General features: G+C 47.7%; 1 protein-coding gene across 16 annotated transcripts in view; it reads right to left on the bottom strand.

Annotated features, from left to right (window-relative positions):
- Nucleotides 1–24,524, bottom strand: part of CADPS (calcium dependent secretion activator) — a 459,193-nt gene that overhangs the window by 172,291 nt on the left and 262,378 nt on the right. For all 16 annotated transcript variants that reach the window (XM_080671526.1, XM_080671528.1, XM_080671527.1 and 13 more), the window contains exons 7-8: nt 11,605–11,716; nt 4,041–4,180 (exon numbers count right to left, since the gene is read on the bottom strand). In XM_080671526.1, coding sequence (XP_080527652.1) covers nt 4,041–4,180; nt 11,605–11,716 — 252 coding nt within the window. The remainder of the gene's footprint in view (nt 1–4,040; nt 4,181–11,604; nt 11,717–24,524) is intronic.

The following is a 24,524-nucleotide window of genomic DNA, read 5'->3' as shown; positions in this document are numbered from 1 at the left end:
GCAGTTGAGTGATGGGATCTGACTTGTGTTTTATAAAAGAACTAGAGGCCCGGTGCATGAAATTCGTGCACGGGGGGGGGGGGGGGGTCCCTCAGCCCAGCCTGCACCCTCTCCAATCTGGGACCCCTCGAGGGATGTCCGACTGCCCGTTTAGGCCCGATCCCCATCCCTCTCACAATCCAGGACTGCTGGCTCCCAACTGCTCGCCTGCCTGCCTTCCTGATTTCCCCTAACCGCTTCTGCCTGCCAGCCTGATCACCCCCTAACCACTCCCCTGCCAGCCTGATTGATGCCTAACTGCTCCCCTGCCAGCCTGTTTTCCCCTAACTGCCCTCCCCTGCAGGCCTGGTCACCCCTAACTGCCCTCCTCTGCAGGCCTGGTCTCCCCCAACTGCTCTCCCCTGCAGGCATGGTCCCCCCCAATTGCCCTCCCCTGCAGGCCTGGTCCCCCCCGCAACTGCTCTCCCCTGCAACCTGGGTCCCTCCCAACTGCCTTTCCTTGCAGTCCTGGTCATCCCCAACTTCCCTCCTCTGCCAGCTTGGTCACCCTAACTGCCCTCCCCTGCAGGCTTGATTGCCCCCAACTGCCCTCCCTTGCAGGCCTGGTCCCCCCGCAACTGCCCTCCCCTGCTGGCCTGATCGCCCACAACTGCCCTCCCTTGCAGGCCTGGTCCCTCCCAACTGCCCTCCCTTGCTGACCATCTTGTGGTGGCCATCTTGTGTCCATATGGGGGCAGGATCTTTGACCACATGTGGGCAGCCATCTTGTGTGTTGGAATGATGGTCAATCTGCATATTACTCTTTTATTAGATAGGATAGAGGCCTGGTGCACGGGTGGGGGCCAGCTGGTTTGCCCTGAAGGGTGTCCTGGATCAGGGTGGGGGTTCCCTTGGGGTTTGGGGCAGCCTGGGCGAGGGTCCTGTGGTGGTTTGCAGGCCGGCCCCCAAATGGAGGCCCTGGTATCTGGGGTTTATTTATCTTCTACAATTGAAATTTTGTAGCCTGGAGCGGAGCCAAGCCTTCTGCTTGCTCCATGGCGGCAGCCATTTCTGTTGGGATTTATGTATCTTCTATAATTGAAACTTTGTAGCCTTAAGTGGAGGCCTGGGCTGGCCAGGGTGTGTGGAAAGCTTGGCTTCCTCCATCGCCGGGGGCAACCCTAGCCTCCTGCTCTTTCCAGCTCCATGGCTGCCGCCATTTCTCTTTGGATTTATGTAACTTCTATCATTGAAACATTGTAGCCTTGAGTGGAGGCCTGGGCCCGCAAGGGCAGGCGGAAAGCTTGGCTCCCTCCATCGCTGGGGAAACCCAAGCCTCCCTCCTGCTCTCTGTGGCCGTAGCCATCTTGGTTGGGTTTATTTGCATATTCACTACTGATTGGCTTGTGGGTGTGGCTTGTGGGTGTGACTTGTGGGTGTGGCTTGTGGGTGTAGTGGAGTGATGGTTAATTTGCATATTACTCTTTTATTAGATAGGCTTATTCTACATAGATTACAGGGAGGCAAGACAGCAGAGGGACTGTTTACAGGCAAGTGCAAACAAATGAGGGCAGAAGTACTGGAGGCTTGAATTCGAATGGTGAAGTGGAGGTGGTGATGACAGGCTGAGCTCTGGATTTATTCTGAAGGTGGAGTGAGGAGAATTGGATGATGGATGAGATGAAGGATGAGAGAGAAAGAGAGACCAAGATGACTCCAAGGATCTTAGAGCAATTGGGTGAAGAAAGAGGCCATTTATTAAGATGTGGGGATAATGATACCTAATTCTTGTGAGGCTGTATCAGGGATGAAATGAGATCATGTAAGTGAATGCACTTCCTGAGCTTAACACACTACATGGATGTAAAAGATAATAATTAGAAAGCACGGAGGAGTTGCTAAGTTTCAAACATGCCCAGGTACCAATGTCTTAAGGCCAAAGGCAGCGTTGATGTTCTTACTGACATTTTTCTATGCAATAAAGAAAGTTATTCTGAACAGGCCAGGGGCTCATTCAACGAAGCACAGTCCACCAACCAGGAGTAATTCTGAGTTTCCTTTTATGTTTCAATACACAGTGAAGTGAATACAACTCATGACCTCAACCAGGCTCCTTAAAAATTCCTCTCTATTCCTCTAAGCAGTGACACTGCTCGGATGTTTCTATCACTCTCCCCCACACAATGGGGCTCAGTAAAGCTATTTTAAGTTTAAATGAAAACAAAAAAAGTAGTTCATAATATTTCCACTTTCCCTGAATCTTCCCTTGTGCAACTTCCCAGGTTGCTCCCCTGGTTCACCCACGTTGGTTCTGACGGTGCTATATCAAGGTGCCCACTGTTCACTTTTCAGGACTATTTCAGGCCCTCCTGGTATATGTCCCGGCAGGGATAATCTTTAAACGGCAGTCTAGTGATATTAAATAGCTATGGAACAGGTCAAAGTGAGCTATATATTTCTTCTTTCATCTATGAAATCAAGGTACCTGAAATATGTTAATAATTTTACAAATAAATCAACAGAAAAGTCCCTGAATCCATATAAGTTAGATCAATTTCCAACAGAGTCAAGGAAAAAAAAATGTGGGAACTTGTTCAATGGGAAAAATAATGCCTATGCCAAGTGTTTGCTCTGGGGATGACCTGAGGGAGTATTTGTGACACTCCTGGTATGGGGCTCCCACAGCCCGAAATGTGGGTTGAGCTACTGATCCCTTTAAGGAAATTTTTAAAGAGCAGTTTTGAGGACAGATATTCATTCATATTTTTGGCCCTCTCTTTGGTCTGCCCTCCCCTCCTCACTTCTCTCTCTCTGACTCCCTCTGTGAGCCAGGGTTTTGCTAAAGATGCCGAATTCTCCCTGTGCTACTGAAACTCCACAGAATTCTCCAACCGTTTGCTTGAAACCTGGATGTGTACCTTGAAGAGGAGAGATATGCGGGAGAATTCCCATTCAACAGTTTGGAATATACACTGAGTGGCCAGATTATTATGATCTCTGAACGCATAATAATCTGGCCACTCAGTATATATATTAGAGAACCGGTGCATGAATTCATGCATGGGTGGGGTCCGGCCAGCCTGGCCAGGGGGAGGGGACATGGGCGGTTGGCCGGCCTGCCTGCTGGTAGAACTCCTGATCGAGGGGACAATTTGCATATTAGCCTTTTATTATATAGGATATACACTGAGTGGCCAGATTATTATGTGTTCAGAGATCATAATAATCTGGCCACTCAGTGTATGCCAAGAATATAAAGAAGGAGGAAAAGCTGACTTCATATGAGTTGATTATTTAAAGGTCGCCAATGGCAACTGTTCACATCTCCTGTATGTGGTTGTTAACGAAGGTGCAAGGGAGGGATTCATAGTCGGAGAAATCAGAATGCCTTTGACAAGGTAAATGAAGCCAATAAAACTTCTGAAACCGGAATCACCCAGCATGCTTCTAGTGAGGCAATGGATGTCCTGGGAATCCTAGTCCAGAGGAGAAGGAAATGGTTCTATCTTGACAGCACCAAGGCAAACACAGTGCAGTGATCCTAAGAACTGAGGAAGCTTATGGCATAGCCGCCCTCTGCATCCATGGGTTCCGTGTCCTTTGATCCAAACAACTATTATCAAAAATATTCTAAAAATGGTAGGTTGTGGCCAGTGTCTCCTATGTAGTCAGGCCTAGAGGGCTGAGTCTGTACTGAACATGTACAGACCATTTTTCTTGTCATTATTCCTTGAACAATATAGTATAACAACTGTTTTCATAGCACTGACATTGTGTTAGAAATTTTAAGTAATCTAGAAACAATTTAAAGTATATGCAAGGATGTGCCCAGGCTACATGCAAACCCTACGCCATTGCATCTGTGAGGGGTCCTGGACCCAATCCTCCATGGAGACCGCAGACAACTGTAAATATGAGAGTAAGTATTTTAATAACCTCCCATGGATCCTTTGTATTTCTTTCCAGGTGGTTCTCTGAGGATCAGTTTTTCTATTTAGAAAATATTTTAAGAAATAAATGGAAGCGTGTCCAAAATTGCCCATCAGAGAAGGAGCACTTACCCAGAATGCTTCATGTTTTGAGGCTTATCCATTCGGACAGCAAGTTTGATTTTGAGGTCTTGATCGGGGCAGTTTTTGGAGACTGTCATTTTGTGCCACTCTGACTGCTTGGGGCTGTTCGGGGTGGGATGGAGAATAACCTGTTGGGATAAAGGACAACCATCTTAGCCAGGAAATAGAAGTACTGTTATGGGCGTATTTTGGTGGATGAGAAACTTTGCTGTGGAGAAGGAGTGTCTTGCCCAGGTTCCATCGCCCGAGGGAAGGCAGTCATTTGAAGCAGAGTCCTGGCCATTGGACTCAGAACCAAGGCTTTGCCTCCCAACGGCGGCTACCTCCTGCCAACCAGCCCGGCCCGAGGATAGAAATGATGTTCTCTGCTCCCTTCTCTCTCTCCCTGGCTAACTCTCTAAAAGTAAGGATTGTGGTTTCCAGAATCCTGCTTTTGTACTTTTCCAAAGCTCAGAAGTACTACAGCAACCGAGTGTTCTCTGCCCATCACCCTCTTCACAGAGAAGATGGTGTGAAGGGAAGAAACACCTTACATCTCAGAGGGCACTGCTAGCCCACCCTTCTCCCTACCTTTGGGATCCCCCCCACCCCCGCCACCATCGCAGTAGGAGAATCCCTCAGCGGCTGCAGGGAAGGTGGGGGGACCTTATTTGATGTATGGAAAATGTGCCATTTAGAGAGGGAAGGGGCCTGCTGCCAGGCACACATCTCAACCGATTTCAGCTGCACTTTCATCTCATCACGGGACAGCCCACTCTGCCCTGGCGGGAAGGGTGGGCCTGAAACAGCCTCTACAGTGGGCTTTGGGGATGGTGTGCCCTGTGGGATTTGTGCCTCAGGTCTCCCTGCCTCCGCAGCTGTGAGTGAAGCTCAGTGACTCCCCTTCTGCATTGGAGATGAACGGGTTCCAAGGAGCCACGTGGGACCTGGGGAGTGTGCGCTTGGGAGGAGCGGAATTTGGAAAATCCCCTGAACCACGGGAATGGGAACTAAACACAGGACAACAGAAGCTGGGCTGGTTGAGCTTTGCCTCTGTGCTGGCAGCGTGCCTGGCTGCTTTGGCTTTGCTTTCAAAGCCATTTTCTCCAGGAGTGGCCAGGCCGGCCCCTCTCCTGGGCTCCTGTCACCTCTGGAGGGGCGGGAGGGGCCCTGCAGAGGCTGCACCGCTGTCATGCGAGCTCAGGCTGGGCTCGGAGGGCAGGCACCAGGGCTCTCTGGGCAACTGTGCATCAAGAGCTCCAAGAAAAAGAGGGAACGAGGCAGAAAAGGACCATCCGCCCCTTTCACAGGCCTCGCTAGTGCTGATTTTTCACTCTGACTCCAAGCCTGACTCTTCCTTCTTTTTTCTTTTTCCATTAAATTCCCTCTCTCTGATGAAGGGAAATTTGTATATTTTTGCTAAAGACAAAATTAGAGTCCTCTCAATGACTTATGATGGAAATAAAAGAAATCCCGATATTTCAGACCACAGGCTGCCAACGTGTTTTTGACCAGGCCCTACATCAGTAAGATATTTTTGAGCAACTAGTCCAATGTCTGTAACTGTATCACTATCAATATAAAATATGTCAATATGAATACAAGCACGCCTCAGAGATATTGCGGGTTCTGGTCCAGGCCACCGCAATAAAGCGAGAATCACAATAAAGTGAGTCACACAAAGATTTTGGTTTCTCTGTGTATCTAAAAGTTATGTTCACACGATACTGCAGTCTATTAAATGTATAACAGCATTACGTCTAAAAGTACTTTTTTGCTAAAAAATGCTAACCATCATCTGAGCCTGTTGGAAAAATTGTGCTGATAGAATAGCTCAGGCTTGCCACAAACCATCAATTTATAAAAAACAAAAAACAACAACAACAAAAATAAACACGGGAAAATGAGATATGCCTATATATAAATATCAGTAAAAAATATATTATATATATATTTCACATTTATATGTCTACTTTGTGTTAACATTAATTACATATATTATAGAACACACACAAATATAGATGTCTTAAAAGATGGGCTAAAGACAAAAAACCATAGTCTAAGTGTCTTCCGAATTGTGGTGGCTTTGTTCTATTATGAGCCTTATTTTGCTGTATATGTTGAGGGCATGGCTGGTGGTTAAGGGTACAGGATGTGAGTCTGCATTTCCCATAGTCCTGACTGGTGTGGGTCCTGTGTGATCACTGGACGCTTTGTCTCGGGTGGGTGACGGAACTCTGCGAGCAGGCCTGGGGCAGGCCACCGTTTTCATGCTGTTTGCCAGGCTTGAATATTAGGACTACTTCAAACCAGAGCTCCTCTGTGGTAATTTCTTCAGGCATTTGTTCATTCTGTGAGGGTTAATTTAGCTAAGATTCAACCATCAAATGTGTAAGTTCACGTCACTGGCACCAGTGGACTTGGACTTACTGGAGGACTTTGGACGTAAATGAGTCAGGGTGCCACTGGGGAGGGGGCGGGGTGGAGAGCCACTCCCTGCCCTCAGGAGAACTCTGTCATCTTCTGTATCCTGAGACTTGAACCTGGAGAGTGGGGAGGAGGGCTGCAGATGCCAGCGAGGCTGACCCTCTCTCCTGGGAGGTGAGGTGGGGTGATGTGCAGGGAGCTAAGAGGAGAAGCCCAGCCTGGGCCGGAAGACAGCAGGCCAGGCCCTGGGTCTCCTTCCCTCCTGCCCTTTTGGCAAAGTCAGTGGGAGCAGTGCCCTGGGCGCCCGGAGCTCGTCAGCAGGCCTCCCACCATCTGGTTCCGGGCATTTCCCATGGCCAATATGATGTCCGCTTGCCAAAGCAAATGGCCTCCGCTCAGTACTGGCCTCTCTACAAAGAGTGCTTCCCCTACGTGGGGGCCTCCTGGGGGCACCTCCTCTCCAGCGTGGATGGGGAGATGAGGTCACCGCATTCTCCTCTGTCTTCATCCCCACCCTCCTGACCGGGCGACGACTCCTTTGTATGTGTCAACCTTGCTGAATTATTAGGGTCCTTCTGGGTGCACGTAAGCCCGGCGCAGCCCAGACACCTCATCTGGACATTCCAGGCTGCTAATCAAGCACTTCGTCATCTCAGCCGCAGCCATGTGTGCTGTGCTTTGATGTGGTGATGCTGATGTGGGAACACAACTGGCCCCATGCAGGAGCGGTAAGCTGCACGCCAGCCAGCCCCAGCTTCTCTTAGGAACCTGGGCACCCAGGCAGGTCCTCCCAGGGGACTGTTTCACCCTGATGTCCCTCCCTACCTCTGTGTTCCCCTGGCTGGAAGGCACCCCCATCCCTCAGACTGGACTGTGTCCCCTGGCTATGTGCTCCCACACACACGGTGCTCTAAGTCCTAGCTTTTATGTCCATAGCCTTTACATTTTTTAAGGTTAAGTTTTTGCCTGCCATCATTCCTGTTTGCTCTGTGCATAGCACAAATGACAGGACACATGGGCCCACAGTCATTTTTGATGTATAACAATTGGATGATATTGGAGTATGGGCATGGGTTTGGGGAAATAGTCACTCTCGTGCCTTTTGTAGAAGTATCAGTTGGCATATATGACTCCTTAGGGGACAATTTGGCAGGACCTATCAAAATTCAAATTTCATTCAGCAAAATATTTTTTGACATTTATCCTGTACAGATACACACATATGTTCAAGGAAATAAATTGAAGATTATTTACCAAAGCTTTGTTTATATAGCCAAAGACCGAAAACAACCTAAATAAATTCTGATGCTTCCACACAATGGAATACTATGCAGCTATGAAAAAGGAGGGAAGTCAATATGGCCGATATGGACTAATCTCCAAATACACTGATAATTCCAGCAAAGTGCAGAGCAGTATGTATACAATAATTTTCTAGTGTGTGCTTCTTTTTAAGGAGGGATATATACACATATGCCTATACATGCTATGCTTGTACGTGCATAGACTATTTGGGGAAGAATATACAATAAACTGAAAACAAGGCTCTTTCTTTGGGAAACGATTCTATGATGAGGTGGAAGGGATCCATCGTTTCACTACATGTCCATTTAATAGTTTTACAGCATGCATGGCTTTTTTTTTTTTATTAGAAAGGTTAATAAAAACAAAACATAATAAAGATGAAACAAATTACTACTGTGGGATGAATGAAAGTAGAACTGGGACTTTGAACGTGGCTGTGTCCTGCTACGCTTGGGAAGAACAGCATAGAAACACTCTCCTGAGGGCTCCAAGGAGCTTCGCATGGGAAAAGACCACTTAGCAGTCACAGCTGCGGCCTGTGGCAGTGCCACCAGCAGAGGGCGCCCCAGCTGGCACAAGGGCCCGCAGGCCAGCACCAGGGCAACTGGCAGGAACAAGTGTAAACTAGTATCTGGGGGAATGTATAAGAGAGAATGATTTACTAAGAAAAGAATGGCTGTGTGGGGGCTGTGGCGAGCTCATGGCCACAGAGCTGAGGGTTGTATTTTTGCCTAGGACGCTGTGGTGGAGTAAAAGTGGCCCTGCGGGTAAGGCAACATCACTCCTGGTGAATTACCGCCTCCGGACCCAGCGTGCGAGTCAGTACTGGAGGAGTGGTATCTGCCGCTGCCTCATCAGGACCATGGTGAAGGCTGGACGAGGGGCTGCACATTAAGGGCTTAGGACAGCGCTGGCCAGCACTGCCTGGGGCCCAGCAAAACGGGGGGCTCTGGGCAAGCTTCCTGCCTCTTCAGGAATCAGTTTCTCATCTACAAAATGAAAGGCTTTGACTAGCCCAGTGGTTTCAACTTTTCTGAGTGGGAACAGCTTTGAGAAGCCGGTGAAAGCTTTGAACTAGTGAGTCCAGAAAAATGCACATATCTTCCCCCACTCCATCCCCACCGCCCGACACACACACTATTTGCAGACAATTTCAGGGGCTCCCGGGTCTCCTGGACTCCCTCCTGGACTCAGGTTGAGTGCTCCTGGGCTTGTCTCTTCTAACATGAATATCCTAGCTCTATGAGACTCTCATGATTCCTGACACGATTCTTCATGGAAAAGAAAGTTTGCAGAAAAATGAAAGGCAGGCTACTTCCCCATCTGTGTGCCTCTCACTAGGGGCAGAAATGGATACTTGTCATTTCTCAAAGAAAACACTAAACGTCTTCTTTTCTTTCATCCCCCTCCTTTTTGGGGTAGGGAAGCTTTTTTTTTTTTTTTTTTTTTTTTTTTTTGCTATTAGCTTTGTTTGCTTTGTATTTTACTTCCATCTGTGGCTCGGGTCCCAGTAATATGACTCCAGGTCAGGTCTACAGATGAAAGGCAGAAAAGGAAGTGAAAAGACAAAGGAAGAAAGAAGAAAGAGTGGGTAATGTGTTCTTACTGGCATTGTGAGGTGCGCACACCTGTGTGCCTATATTGGGATATTCTCTTATTCTCTAGATAAAATATCAGAGGCTCAGAGAGGTTAGAAGTCTTGGCTGAAGTCACACAGCTTTCAGAGGGATTATACATTCAGCCAGTGGGACATGGAATATATTGAGAGTCTATGTGCTGGGCTCTGGGAATGGGGTGGCGGACAAAATCGTTTAGGTTTCTGTCTCCATGGAGCTTTCACAGCCTGGTGGAGAGGACAGAGGTAAACATTTCGGTAAATTCTTCCTCCCTTTCTCTCAGTGGTGATAGGTTCAGTGGAGGATGTGAACAGGGGCTGCGGTAGCAATTAAAGGAGGATGGACAGTCAGCAAAGGCTCTCCAAGAAGGGAGGAGAGGCATATATAAAGAGGTAGCCTTTCAAAGATTTGGGAGGTGGGGCCAGGGCTCCAGACAGAGGGAAAGGTACCTGAAGTGGGAAAGAATTTGGTTTATTTGAGGGACTCAAATTTGGCTTAGGATGCTGGGGCTCAGTGGCAGCAAAGGGCTGAGGAGGTGGCCAGAAGCCTGATCACGGATCACCTGAGCCTTTGCAGGCTGCACTTCAGAGCTCAAATCTTATTCTATGCAGTGTGGGGTGATGGAAGCATTTCAAGCTAATTCACTTCTGGTCTAAAAATACCACTGGCTTTTTGGTGCAGTGTCCATAGCTGAGATGCAAGAAGAAATGTCTTTATTATCTCAGTAGTACTCAAAGGGAGTGGTACCATCCACTGGATGTTTCAAAAATTGGGTGGGAGAATTTTTTTGGTTGAAAAGTAATTGGTGCTGAGCTCTGTTGGTATTGCATGGTGGGCCCCAGGGATAATAAACATCTGGGAAAGGAGTGAGATAATCCTTTCCAATAGGGAATTGTCCTGCATCCCACCTGACTTTCGAGTATTCCCACTGACTATAAATGGAGGTGGGAAAACCTGAGTCCAGCTCCTAAAAAACTTGTTACACATGCAATCAAAGTATTTTTAGCACTTGTCCAGGGAAATAAAAGCAACGTTGTTACCAACACTTGCTTATCGATTCAATAAGTCCGTTCACTGGTGCTTGGGCTTTGGAGTCGCCAGCCTCCACAGTGGATTTTGCGGCTGCCCTGTCACAGCGAGTCTCCTCATGGGACCCCTTCTTGAGGTCTAATGCAGTCGTGCCTGGAGCTTCACATTTTGAAATTACATTATTATTGAGTCATTGCCTTTCATTCTCCCTTTATGTGATGTTGTGTTGACTTAAAGATTGTTAGGTGGTCGGTTTGTTAAATCACACTTTCACTTCAGGATAGTGAAGGGCAGGGAGTGCTTTGGCCTAAGGGAGTGTTAGAGAATAGAAATTTTTGAGCATGCTTCCTCCTAGTCGACTTAGCCTTGAATCCCAGCTGCACCTCACAAAATAGCCTTGCAAGATAGAACACTGTCAGCTTTCTGAAGAACAGGATGACCCTGTAAATAACATGGTCATCAATAATATGACCCTGACAGCCCTAGCCGGTTTGGCTCAGTGGATAGAGTGTCCGTCTGGGGACTGAAGGGTCCCGGGTTCGATTCCGGTCAAGGGCATGTACCTTGGTTGCGGGCACATCCCCAGTAGGGGGCGTGCAGGAGGCAGCTGATCGATGCTTCTCTCTCATCGATATTTCTATCTCTCTATCCCTGTCCCTTCCTCTCTGTAAAAAAAATCAATAAAATATATTTAAAAAATAATAATAATATGACCCTGACATTACTTAACAAAAACTGTTTTGCTCTGCAAAAACAAGATATGGTAAATGTGCTTAAAAGTGGTCCTGCACAAAGGGTCGGGGCTGCTCTGTGGACTCCCTGTGTGGAGAAAGGCAGAGCAGTCGCCAGCCGGCTAATAAAGGCTCCCTAAATTTTAATTTGGTCTGGACTCCAGTGGTCGTCATTCACTCGTGTTCGCTCCACAACAGGGGTTTGGGTTGGAAGGCTGGAAGACCCTGCTTGGTATTCAGTCTTCAGCAGTGTGCACTGTGGTGACCAGATTGGGGGCGGGGAAACTGAGGCTGGGAGAGGTTGAAGCACTTGCTTGCTCAAGGTTGCACAGTCCATGCAGAGAGGACCCCGGGATCTGAATGGCAAAGCCAGTCCTTCAGCACTTGGCAATGCTGCCTCAGGGGACCTGGAGACACCTGCTCTCTGGAGCAACTTGTGTGCACACCTGTGAGGGGAGCACTTACCCGCCCCAGTTCCTTGTCCTCCAAGGCCAGGACTCCGGTGCTCTCTGTGAACAGCTTCACCTTCACAGCAGGCAGCGCATGGGTCGTGGAGAAGTCACCCTGGGTGCCCCAGCTGTAGACAGAATGGGAGAAGTCAGTGTGGAGACCTCTGCCTGGATGATGCTAAACTCAGCTGCCTTCTGCCTGGGTTGGGTGAGTGCAGGGTTAACAGAGGCAGCGCTGGCTGTCACATTCTCTTCCCCTCCCCTCCAAAGCTGCCAGAGTGACAAAAAGTGTTAATTAACTTGTTAGGGGAATGCAAGACAGATGCTCAGAAAGTTGCCACGGGTCTTCACAGAGCACTGGGAGGAATCAGGAGGAGTTCGCATGAAATCAAGTGGTGGGAACTTTCCCCCATGCTCTTGCTATACCTACACATATTCCCAGGTAACCACTAATGAATATTTCCTCGCATCCTTGGAGTCCCTGGTTCTTAGAAGCTGCAGTTCCAGATTTTGAGATGGGGTTTCATTTGGTCTGAGCCAACACCTGCCTTTAAAATGAGACTTCAGTAGTAGTGGGAAGTGAGGTGTGAGGAGCCTCCTTTCTCTTGGCTTTCAAAGATGAGTGGGATAGAAGAGTGGATGGAGCTCAGCCTGTCATGAAAGATGGAAGGAGGGATGTGGCAAAGTCCCTTCCTCACTCATGGTCTGTGGGCACCTGAGTCTCAGACCACCCCAGAGGGAAGCCTGGCTTACCTAGCATCAGGGTAGAGTGCCAGGCGGGGCTGACGTGAGCCCCTGCTGGGCCCCTCAGATGTGGCCTCTCCATTCACTCATTACTGTTCTTACTTGATATTACAGGGCTATGTCCACCCACTCTGTACCTGGAATTAGCATGACCTTCTAGAAGTGTCACTGCGTTGCATTGAGTCCCTGCCCTAAACCCTCCTATGGTAGCTGCTCCAATGCACACAAGATGCCATCCAGACCCCTTGGTATGGTCTCCCATTCACCCACTGCAGTGCCATGGGCATTCTGTCTGGGCCACCTGTGGGCTGTTGTATGGCTGTTCCCTTTGCTGGCAGCGCTTCTTCCCACCACTCTCCTTTCGGTTCTCTCTTACGTCAGCTTGGACACCCTTTCTCAGAGATCATGGCCTATGGTCTCCTGGTGTAAATTTGGCTCCAGTGTTAAACTTTCTTAAACATATTATTTAATCTCCTGTCCTGGCAAACACTAGATTTTTAACTGTTGATTTGTATGATTGTTTAATAGCTGAAACCCCTATTATTCTGTAAGTCCCGTAAGCACAGAGACTGTCTTTTATTTATATTGTATACCTAGTGCTTAGCACCTTGAATGCAGTTAATGAATTTTGTCTAAATGATGCCAAATATATATTCTTTTATAAAACTAGGAATCAGGAAGAGATAAAACTTTATATAGAGATGTTTCTTCATTTTGCCTTCTATGGTGGCCAATTTCCATATTGTAAAATATTACTTAGCTATTCCTTTTAATTACTCTCTAATTCTGTACCTTATGGATACATTATAATTATTTAATCACTAGAGGCCTAGTGCATGAAATTTGTGCACTGGGGGGGGGGGTGTCCCTCAGCCAGGCCTGCACCCTCTCCAATCTGGGATCCCTCTCACAAACCATGACTGCTGGCTCCCAACTGCTCACCTGCCTGTCTGACTGATTGCCCCTAACCCCTTCTGCTGCCAGCCTGATTGACTCCTAACTGCTCCCCTGCCAGCCTGATCGACTCCTAACTGCTCCCCTGCCAGCCTGATTGCCCCCCACTGCCCTCCCCTGCCAGCCCGGTAGCCCCCAACTGCCCTCCTCTGCCAGCCTGGTCACCTCTAACTGCCCTCACCTGCCAGCCCGGTCACCCCAAATGCTTCCCCTGCCAGCCATCTTGTGGCGGCCATTTTGTGACCACAGGGGGATGGCCATCTTATGTGAGGACATGACGGTCAATTTGCATATTACCTCTTTGTTATACAGGATTGTTCTATTATTGAGACTGGGATAGGCATTGCTTTTTTATTTCATCTCTGATCATTTCCTTGGGATAGAGACCTAGGAGATCATTTCTTTATGTGTCCATAAGCATGAATACTTTCAAGGCTTGGGATACCTATTCCCAAAATGCTTTCCATAAAGGTGGGACTGTCTTTCTACCACCTGGGAATGAGAGTGCACATCACAGGGCATCTTGCCATCATTGGATGTCCCTAGTCACTTTTTTTTCTTTCTGGCCTATTTTTGTCATTATCATTTTCATGGGCATTTTTTGACTAACAGCAAGCTTGACTATTTTTTTCTGTTCTTTGGTTGTATTTTTTTTTTTTTTTTTGGTAAGTGATAGAAATCTGATTTCTAATCTCACTGTTGCACTCAAATAAGCTCAAAGACCTGAGAGCTCTAGAGACAGTTGGCAAGAGAGCACCAGAATGATGTGGGGAGGGGAGCCCATCCCCATGCGGGTCTGTGTGGGTAAGAATCTTGAGGAAGCATAACAGCCACAACAGAGCAAGGAAGAGGCCACAGACAAGGGCATGAGCAGAACAAGAAGTTAAAGGTTTCAACTCAACAGCAGAATGTTCAGTGAATAGATAGAAAGTCTTAATTCTGATCATCAGCAACTGCAGCAAGCCCCAATATAGGGCAATCTTTGTCCTAGCAAAGGCGATGTGACAAGGCATAGCATTTTGAACCAGACATCCTTAGTTCAAATTGTGGTTAATCACAAACTGTAGGACTTGAGGCAAACTAATTAATGTTCCTTTATCTCATTTGCTCAGCAATAAAATAACCTCATTTCACAGAGAAAATAGTAGCAGGCTTGGAACAGGACGAGAACACAACACATTTTGGCTGCCTTCCCTTCTCCGAATAAGGATATGTCAGAAGTATTCTCCTAGGGGTGATGATCACACTCATATGTTGTGTTATCTGCTCAACACATATCTAGGAAGCTCCTTAACTAAGTCTGTACCTTTGCTGGATAAGCAAGACAGACACTGTCCTTCCTAATACACAAGGTAAGTAGTAAGACTGCTAGGATCATCCCTATTTCACAATTGAAAAAAACAGGAGAAACTCAAGATCTTGTGTATCTATGCCAGTGAATTGCACCTAAGTTGGCCTAGAACACAGATCTCTCAATTCCTAATTTACAGCTCTTGCTTCTATTATTGCCATGATTATCAACAATAAGCACTATTAATGACTAGAGGCCCAGTGCACGAAATTCATGCACAGGTAGGTTCCCTAGGCTGGGCCAGAAACCAGGGCTGATCTGTGGGGCAGCTGGTGGGCTGATTGGGGCCCCTGCTTGCACCTGCCTTGGCTGGCCTGGCGCTGCCTGCTCACCGGCCCTGCCCCACTGCTACCGCCGGTCAAGGCTTACAGGCTGGGAGCAGCTCCTGCATTGAGCATCTGCCCCCTGGTGGTCAGTGCACGTCATAGTGACCGGTTGTTCTACCATTTGGTTGATTTGCATATTTGGGTTTTATATAGATAGATTAGCAAATCGGCAAAAACATGAGCATTAAATTATTATTTATGATTCACTGTGCTAATAATCTCTTTGGGCATTTATCATGGTTGGTTATAGGGATGCGGAAGATTCCTGCTGGAAACCAGGACAGTTCTGGAATGAGATGCTTTCACACTGAGCCACCAAGAGCCCTGATCCCAGTGCCTGGGGCTCCCCAAACGACATCCCCAGGATGCTGTCCCTGGACCTGGTTTGCGGGATTTTGTGGCCTGCTCAGCAGGCACTAGCCCAGTCTGCCTGAACCCCAGCTACTACCCAGCGTTGCTCAGCTCACAAGGCATTCACCGTGCCTCAGACTGTGGGGCAGGGCGAGGCCTCCAAGACCCGGTCAGCTGGAAGGAGGTCACGCTGCTGGAGGCTGCCCTGACCACCCCTGGCCACCGGACACTGAGCTGCTTTCCCTTCCCACCAGGCCTGCAGCTGTGCTTTTGGCTTCCTACCCTGACCCTTGGCTCACCTCAAGTTGTTAGGTCACTACTGAACCCCCCTTTACCCATTGGATTTCAAAATGGTAACCTGGCCCCTTGGAGCAGGCAAAAAGAGAAAGTCTCCAGTCTAATCAGAACTGGCTACATTTTCAGGGCCCAGAGCAAAATTAAAGTGGGGGCTCCTAATTCAAAAAGCATTAAAAAAAGTGCCATTCAAGGTACCAAGATGTGTAGCATTTTCCTTTCTCTGAGTATTTCCTTTGCCCAAATGCATCTCCCATTGTTTCATCAAACTTCACTTACAAACACAAGTCCAAAGATGAAATTATTAAGAAGTTCAAGATGACAACACCAGAGCATTTTACCCAACACAGGTCCTGTGTGAGTGTGGGGCCTGTGCAGCTTCACCGACCTAAGCCCACAGCCAGGCGCTGAGTCCAGTGCCCTCCAGTCTGTTCTGCCCGGACTGAGGATTGACAGCTGAGAGGCTGTTCTGCATGGATTGAGGGGGGACATACAGTGTTCTGCATGGACGGAGAGGGGGCAGCAGTGGGAGGCTGTTCTGCGTGGACTGAGGGGGGACATGCAGTGTTCTGCATGGACGGAGAAGGGGCAGCAGTGGGAGGCTGTTCTGTGAGGACCAAGGAGGGACTGGCTGCCACTGGTGTGACATGAAACCTTTGCCCCTCGCTACAGTCATTGAACTCCGTGAAAACCGCTCCTGGCTTCTTGTTGTTAATCTTTCTATTCTTAAGAGTTGAGGAGGTTTAATTATTAGCATCCTTCCCTGTCCCTCTCCCCTTTGGGAAGAAATATCATGAAAAGGTCCCCTCTGTCTTTTTTCGGCCACGGGGAGACCTGACTGTCTTTATATTAAAAACAGCTGATATTTATTCAGAAAGTACTATGTGCAAGGCACAACTACCTACCTCAGAAATGCTATACAGTCCCGCATGCATTTTACCTTGGCCATCCTGTGAAAGGCTTACAATTACAGCCCCCTAGCTACGGATGACAAACGGAGGCTCAGAGAGGCTCGCAAAGGGTCCCAGGCAGGGAGCAAACACCTGTCTGACTCCACAGCCCACTCTTACCCCTGCCTCCGTACTGCCTTCCTCACACCTTCCCCAACTCTCTGCTCTGTGGCTTGATCTGGTTAACCTGTGAACTCAATGGGAGAATTCCGTTTGAAGACCAACTGGATCGGGCTGCTCCAACCTCTCAGTTTGCATTTATTCACATGTTCAGTACACGTCACAGAGTGTGACATTCCTGCAGCCAAATGAGCTGGTGCAGGAAGTGGCGACCGGCCTGCGGGGCCAGAGTTGATCAGTGAATCTCTGTCTCATTGTGCCATCCCTTTCTGCTCATTTCTTTTCCTTTGCTGTGCACAGACTGGTTATTAAGATGAATACCTTTTCTTCAAAGTTTCCCAAACTGAAATAAAATTAGACTGAAGAGACTGATGGTTGGGAACGTTAACTGACTGACTTCTCTCTGAACACAGGCAGAAAAAGGACAGTGGATGAGGGGATCCCCTGTTGTGACCCCATCTTGTCTACCACTGAACTCACACGGTACAGCTAGCTGGCAAAAATGCTAAAAATAGTCATCAATTACTGGGTGCTTATGATTTGTCAGGACCTGGGCTGATAGCTTGCGATAGATTATCTTATTTAATCCTCTGACAGCTCCGTGAGGTCTGTTCTGTTATGATCCCCACTTTATAAAAGGAGAACTAGGCTTTGGAGAGGTTAAGTAACTGGACCAGGGCTTCAGGCTATCACGGAGCTGGGATTCAACCTCAGAGTCTCTGAGCCCAAAGCCCATGCATGAAACCACAGAGCTTACTGCCTCCCCATAACTTAGCTCAGCATTAGAGTGAGTATAAGTGTGCATCTGGCTCTCTCTTTAGAGAGAGAACGCCTTGGGGGCAGTGAGCATAGCATGATTTTTAAAAATCTCCTACACTCAACACAAGGCCTGGCATTCAATAAATATTTGTTTAAGGAAGAAGTGACAATTGCAGAATAACTGTGTCACCAAATTCAGAAGATTCTGGAAAGAAGTGACACATGAGATAACCACGGGTGTGACTGCTTCTTTTGAACCAGAGGATTCGGGGTTTCTTAGGAGCAGCATGCACAGCTGGACAGCTTTCTGAGAAACAAGGCATGGGCCCTTGAAGGTCAAGGAGTGTTTCCCTGATGAGGCCAAGGCCTGGAAGCCAGGTAGATGCCAATAGGTATAATGATAGACAGTGCCACCAGCACACAAGCACAGACTGTAGAAATGCCATCACCCCCAGTGGCATGCACACCTCCAACTATGAAGAAATGAGTATTGAGACATGTGTGTCCAGTCCAAACCAAATACATTTTGTGCGAGGGTGAGGAATAAATAGATGAACAGTTGGCTCACTAGGCTCCATGCACCATGTATTACATGCACTCCTGTAACTTACGTCATGGGATGAAGCTCTGACTTCCACTGCTTAGGGATCCTACCTAATTAGCCCCTCACTTATCCCTTCGCGTGGAAAACACTCCCTGAATGTCCACCATGTGCAGATCACTGTGTTAGGTGCTGCTGTGGATCCGAAGGTGAACGCGATAGCAGCGCTGCCCTTATGAACCTTATATTCTACTTCAGGAGATGCCACATGCAGATGAATACACTTACTAGGTGTGAGTCTGAGCCATGGCTTTACATTGTAAATTGGAGCTAAGAATAGAACTGACCCCAGAGGGTCCATGGCAGGACAAATAGGAGATAAGTTCTTATATACACATTGTTCAACTCAATATCCAGCACACAGAAAGCACACAAAATATGTCTTTCATTTCAGGATTATAGGCCAGAGGTTGGTAAGCTACAGTCCATGAGCCCAGTCTGACCAACTACCTGCTTATGAGCTAAGAATGGTTTTTATATTTTTAAATGGCTGAAAATAATCAAAAGAAGGAGAATATTTCATGACACATGAACATTATCTGAAGTTGACATGTAGTGTCCATAAATGGTTTAATTAGAACAGGGCTAGGCCCGTTTGTTTACATGTCGCCTAAGCTGCTTCGTGCTTCAAAACGAGTGGAGTAGCTATGACAGAGACCATATGACCAACGAGCCTAAAGTATTTATAAAGTGTACCGACCCCTACTATACATGGAGAGATCACTGGCTCAGTCTAACATGAATAGTTTCATTTTCATTAGCGGATTAGAGTGTGCTCACCCTAGTGCATCCATAAAGATGAACCGACAAGGGTAGCTCACTCCACGGCGATCCGATTTGCTGCTCTCAATTCTTCATGGAGCCCTTTCCTGTAGTCTTGGCGCATTGGAAAATTTGGGATTATGTTTTGTAGCATTGCAGACACGTGGTACCCAAATGCTGCTTCCAGATCCACTTGAGCTGGCTGACTCATTTAGTCACACTACATCATTATTAATACCAAATAATAAACATGAGTAGCAGATAATTCATATTTTGGGTGGAGATGAGTTTTAAAGTCACAGCACATTATTTCTCCAAGCCTATGCCACAGTGCCATGCTTTGAAATTGAACACTTTGATCTGGGGGAGAAACTAGGGGAGAGAAATATGCGCGGGGGATGGGGGGGGGAGGGAGGAGAAATCCACAGGCAAAGCGCCCTTCCCTGTGTGTTTGGAGAGCATCTGCTTCATCAAAGTCACATCTCTGTTTACTATTTAAAGCCTCTTATTTGCGGAAGCCTCCTCAGACCATATGTTATCAACAAATGTTGCTAATCAAGTACAGTAATTTTCATTAGAATTTCCCCCACCCCCCTCAAGAACAAAAATCAACATTTGCCACAAAGGGAATATACCTCCCAAAATGACAGCAAACATCCCCTGCGAACCTTTGACAGCAGAGTGATATTTATGAAGGTGCATGTGAGTCAGCCAACAACGCATCCACTCTCAGCAAAGAAGGACCCTTGGAGAATTGGATTCTGTGCAGGTTGGTGCCGGCGGATGATGTCATTAGTTGCCATGGTGATGCTGAGCACAAGGCCGTAATTCCTGCCACGACACCTGGATTTGCATTTATTCAAGGTGTATGGCTCATGTGAGCTGGGTGTTAAATTGGTTTGGTTCATAAAATTAAGTGTGGGCTTTAACAAGGGAGAAGTGTCATTTCAGGGAATGCGAATGCCTTGGTCCCATTGCTGAGAGGGAGAGTTAATAATTGCCCAGAGATAACCGCATCAAACCTTTGGCCTGCTTGCAGGCAGGCTGCAGGAGGCTCTATGGCAAGCAGATCAATCGTGCCACCGCGGTGTCTCCTGTAAACCGATTGATAGGATGTGATTCCTCCAATGTACTAGAAAGGCTAGGCTACCTCTTATCTACACAAATGAGATGTTTGCTTTGCAGAAAATGGGTTGTCTGAGAGGCGGAGAGATGAAGGCTCGGTTCGCCTACTTGACATTTCCATCGGTGCCCCCTCCCAGGAATAGGAAATCAAATGTGCACAAGCCTCAGCTTAGCTTCCCTCCCTCACATCCGTTCTCCTAAGGCACCCGACTTAGTCAAAGGAACTGCCAGCCACTGAACATTATTGTTGCCTCCTCTTCACCCCACGTCCACTTCATCACCGGACCTTTCAGACCTCCTACGTATATCATAGATTGCTAGGAGGAACATAAACCGGAAAAGGGAGGTTGGAAGTGCCAGGAGGGTGGGTGGAATATTTAAATACAGCGGCCAGCCAGTATCACCTGTACTTCCTTGTGTTTCTGTTTGCCTCTTCTTGCTAGAATGCAAACTGCACAAGGGCAGGGATCTCTGTTTCCCTCGTTGCTTTATCCCCAGCACCTAGCACAGTGCCTGACACCATGGGGCATGCTCAGTGAGCATTTGCTGAAGGAATGAAATCCCTGAATTGTGAATTCCTGCACACACATGTACACACGTGTGATGAGATTCAAGTTGAAAGTTAACTGGAACAATGCTTGATTATTGTGAACTTACATTCTTTGGGATGGTTAAAGAGGACGTTCAAGCAAACTCGATACTATAAACGTCATAAGGGCAGGGACCAAGTCTGTCTTGCTACCTGTAGTATTCCAATTTAGCTCAGTGCCAGGTGCCTGTGGAAGACCTGTGGAATAATATATACAACAATTCACTCAAATACAGGAGATCTGTGTGCCAACCCTTACTTCCTCTTTAGATATGTGGACTTAGGCCACTGGCAGCGTCTCAGTTTGCTGACTTGTATAATACAGCCTACTATATTTTTGTCCTAAAGACAGATCCTGGGTATTTGTTTTCCAGCATTTCCTTTTGATTCCTTCTTAGAGTTTCCATCTCTCTGCTCATATTACCCATCTGTTCTTGCATGTTGCCTACTTTATTTTCTCCTTAGAGTCCATATTAACCATAGTTGTTTTAAATCCTGTCTGATAATCCCAGCACCACTGCCTGATCTGAGTCTGGTTCTGATGCTTGCTCTGTCTCTTCCGATGTGTTTTTTATTTTTAGTCTGCCTTCTCATTTTTGTGAAAAGCTGAATGTGATGTACTGGGTAAAGGGAGCTGTGTGTGCAAGCAGCAGGCTCCTGGCCCCTGCCGCAGCTGGCTGTCTTTCTAATTTGGGGACAGCGGTTTGCCCTGTGACCTAAATTCTCTGGTGGATCTAAGAGTTGTCGATTTTCAGTTTGTTCAGCCGTTTTCTTGTTGTGGGGACAGGAACCAAGACTTCCACCCTCTATGTATGCCAGACCAGAAACCAGAAATCCACCAGAATCCAGATATTTCAGGACCCTACCCAGCCCTGCGAGCTTAGACTGTATTCTCCAGCGGAGGCTGAGGCATGAGAAAACATCTAGGTGGTCAACAGGAAGATCTAAATGGAAAGCTCACTATTGGGGCTAAGTAGCAGGATGGTGAGGGATTAGAGAGGGTGGGTGGCATGCAGTGCTGTGGGCAGGGTGGGGTGAGCCCAATGGTGAGGGGTTAGGGAGGGTGGGTGGCATGCAGTGCTGTGGGCAGGGTGGGATAAGCCCAATGGTGAGGGGTTAGGGAGGGTGGGTGGCATGCAGTGCTGTGGGCAGGGTGGAATAAGCCCAATGGTGAGGGGTTAGGGAGGGTGGGTGGCATGCAGTGCTGTGGGCAGGGTGGGGTAAGCCCAATGGTGAGGGGTTAGGGAGTGTGGGTGGCTGCAGTGCTGTGGGGTGAGCCTGGTGTTGGGTGTCCTGTATTTGTGGGGCGGGTGAAGTGGGAAGGACTTCAAGGGTTAAATCATAGGGATGACAACACATCACATGGCCTGAGGCCTGAGCATCAACGTTGCCTTCTCTGGGATGGAGTCAACAGCGTGGCCCAAAGATATCCGCCATTGTGAAAGGAGGTGAGGTTTTTGTCATTGGAAATGATGGCTGTGTCCCAGCCTGAGGTTCCTCTGCATTTCCATCATCTAGCTGCCTAACTCTAATCACCGATTTATTCCAAGTTCCTAAGGACCTTTAGAGAAAATGAACTGCTCACTGCATGACAGGCAAAAAAAAAAAAAAAGCAGGTGGAGTGGGGAGCTCTCAAGGAGTTGCTGGGTACATTCATTCACTTTCTCCTCTCTGTGACTCAGCCAGCCAGTTCCTAGCTAATTTCCCACACTGGGCTTTTTCCTGTCATCGCTTTTATAACCTGAGCTGGTTATTATGGTTGTAACCTGTGATTTTCATAAGCAACTGGGAAGCCCTATGGTTAATTGTGTCTTCAGAACTCGAATCTGCCTTGGGACACCTTGCAGCCTCCAGAAGGCTCCTGGGTGCACAGAAGCAACACAACAGTCTGCTAGGCCACTAGAAGAGGGAATTAGAAAGTGAAGAACCAGAGGCACAGATATACCAGATACACCGAGCAGACTGCCAGCTCTCAGAGGGGAGGGCCGGGGGACTGGATGAAAGATGTGAAGAGGATAGCCAAAGAGCGTATATGCATAGCCCATGGCCACAGACAACAGTTGATGGCCAGAGGGGTGGGGGGTGTGGCCTGGGTGGAGGTGGGCAAAGGGGAGGAAATGGAGACATGGAGACACCTGTAATAGTGTCAACAATAAAAATAAAGTTTAAGAAACAAAAGGGAGCTTGACCAGGGAAAAAAAGAGAAAATGCATTGCAAACCCCTTTGTGTTCCAACCAGTTCCACTGAGGGTGTGAGCAACCCGAGAAAAGGTGAGAGAGACACTGCCTAGAGGAGAGGAGCCCCAAGAGCACTTGGGAGGAGCTGCGGCAGTGGGGAAGGGTTTGGAGGCAGACTGACTTGTTTCTGTTATCTAAGAGCTTTATTATCTCACAAATTTACTAGCCTCTCGGGTTTCACTTTACAGGTCTACAGCAGGGGCATGTTAACAGCCTCCACCTCACAGGGCTTCTATCTCTCAATGAAATGAGAGAAGCACTGAGTGCAGTGTAAGTTCTCACTAAAGGGCAGTTCGCATTATCCAGGGAGCACAGGAGTAAGAGGGTCTGAACTCTGGCCGCCTAGGTTCCACACCAGCTATGCCACGTTCTACTTTAGTGACTCTGAGCAGGTGACTGAGTCTCCTGCAGCCTCTATTTTCTTACCTATAAAATTGGTATGTTATTCGTGCTCCCCTCTGAGCATTCTCTTGGTCGAATTAGATGAGAAAATGCCTCCCAGTCTGATTGTCAATAAGCCTTGCATAATTATTCAGTGACATCGCAGAGATACATGAACAACTTAGCTAAGTGCCAGCACTAGACTCAAACATGAAGATGTGAGATGTTTCAAAACCATCTGAGCAATGGCATTTGTGTTCTCAGTCTGAGCAAAATAACACTGGGACTTGAATTCAGGTTTGATTTTTTTTTTCCTCTGGCAAAGGAGAAGGAGCTGAGAACTCGTCCTCACTTTCTTGGACTTCCTTCCTTCTCTAAGTGCCCAGAATACTTCCCCTCATCCCCGTCCCACATATCTTTCTTCTCTGGCCTTCTCTTGAGTCAGATTATTACTCAAAGAGCTTTCCTCTCTCCTGCCTCCCTCAACCGGAGAGTTTTCTTCCTGCCCCGTTGATGTTGGGTTTGTCTATGTGACTACTTGCGTTGATCTCCTTCTATGTAGAGCATATATATCTCTACAACTTGACTTTGAAATTATCCGTGTGACTCTTTGGGCCAGTGGAACATTAGCAGATAAGATGGAAGCAGAGGCTTGAAATGTGTTGGTGTGGCTGGGCTGCCCCTCTGGTGCCTCTGTCATCCCCATGATCAGAGCATCCTCCAGGTCAGGAGTCAAGGTCAACCAGACCCACAGCTTGAAACACAGCCACCCAGTCAAGCCTCGTATGAATCAGCCAACCCCAATCAATCTGCAGCTAAGTGAATGAAGTAAGTGACTGTGGTTTGAAGGCATTCAGTTTTGAGATGGCTTATTATATAGCCATAGCTAACGGATACAGTGCCTTTATCTGGTACTTAATCACACTATCTTGGTTCTATTCTTCATCCTGTAGATTGGGCTGTAGTCCTCAGTTAGCATAGCACATCCAGGAGAGCCCAGACACATTTTACAGTCCTTTCACATAGTTAGAAAGTCTATTACAGGCACTCAATAAACACCAGCCTAATGACCTTGCTGGCTTGGAAAAACAGTTCCTAGCTCATATGTCCTCAGAGAATAACCACCCTGTTTGCAATGTCAAATGAGGCAGTCTCTCCACAGTGTGAGAACTGGCCTGAGGCCTGATTGTGCTGGCTAAGGCTGCTACAGGCTCTCTCTAGGTCCCCTAATGAGCAAGATTGTCAACGTGTTCCAAGGCCCAGGCAGGCAGCCAATGTCTCTCAAACCACTGGTGGTCAAGTGCTCCTAGGGGAAGCCCAACCACATCAAAGGCACTCCAATCAAGCCTCCCACATGGGAGGCAATGAGCAGCAAGCCAACCTCAGCAGCA

This window comes from Plecotus auritus (genome assembly GCF_963455305.1).
Source record: "Plecotus auritus genome assembly, chromosome: 6".
NCBI lineage: Eukaryota > Metazoa > Chordata > Mammalia > Chiroptera > Vespertilionidae > Plecotus > Plecotus auritus.
Note: the sequence above shows the minus strand (reverse complement) of the source record. Positions and strands in the feature narration are given on the sequence as shown.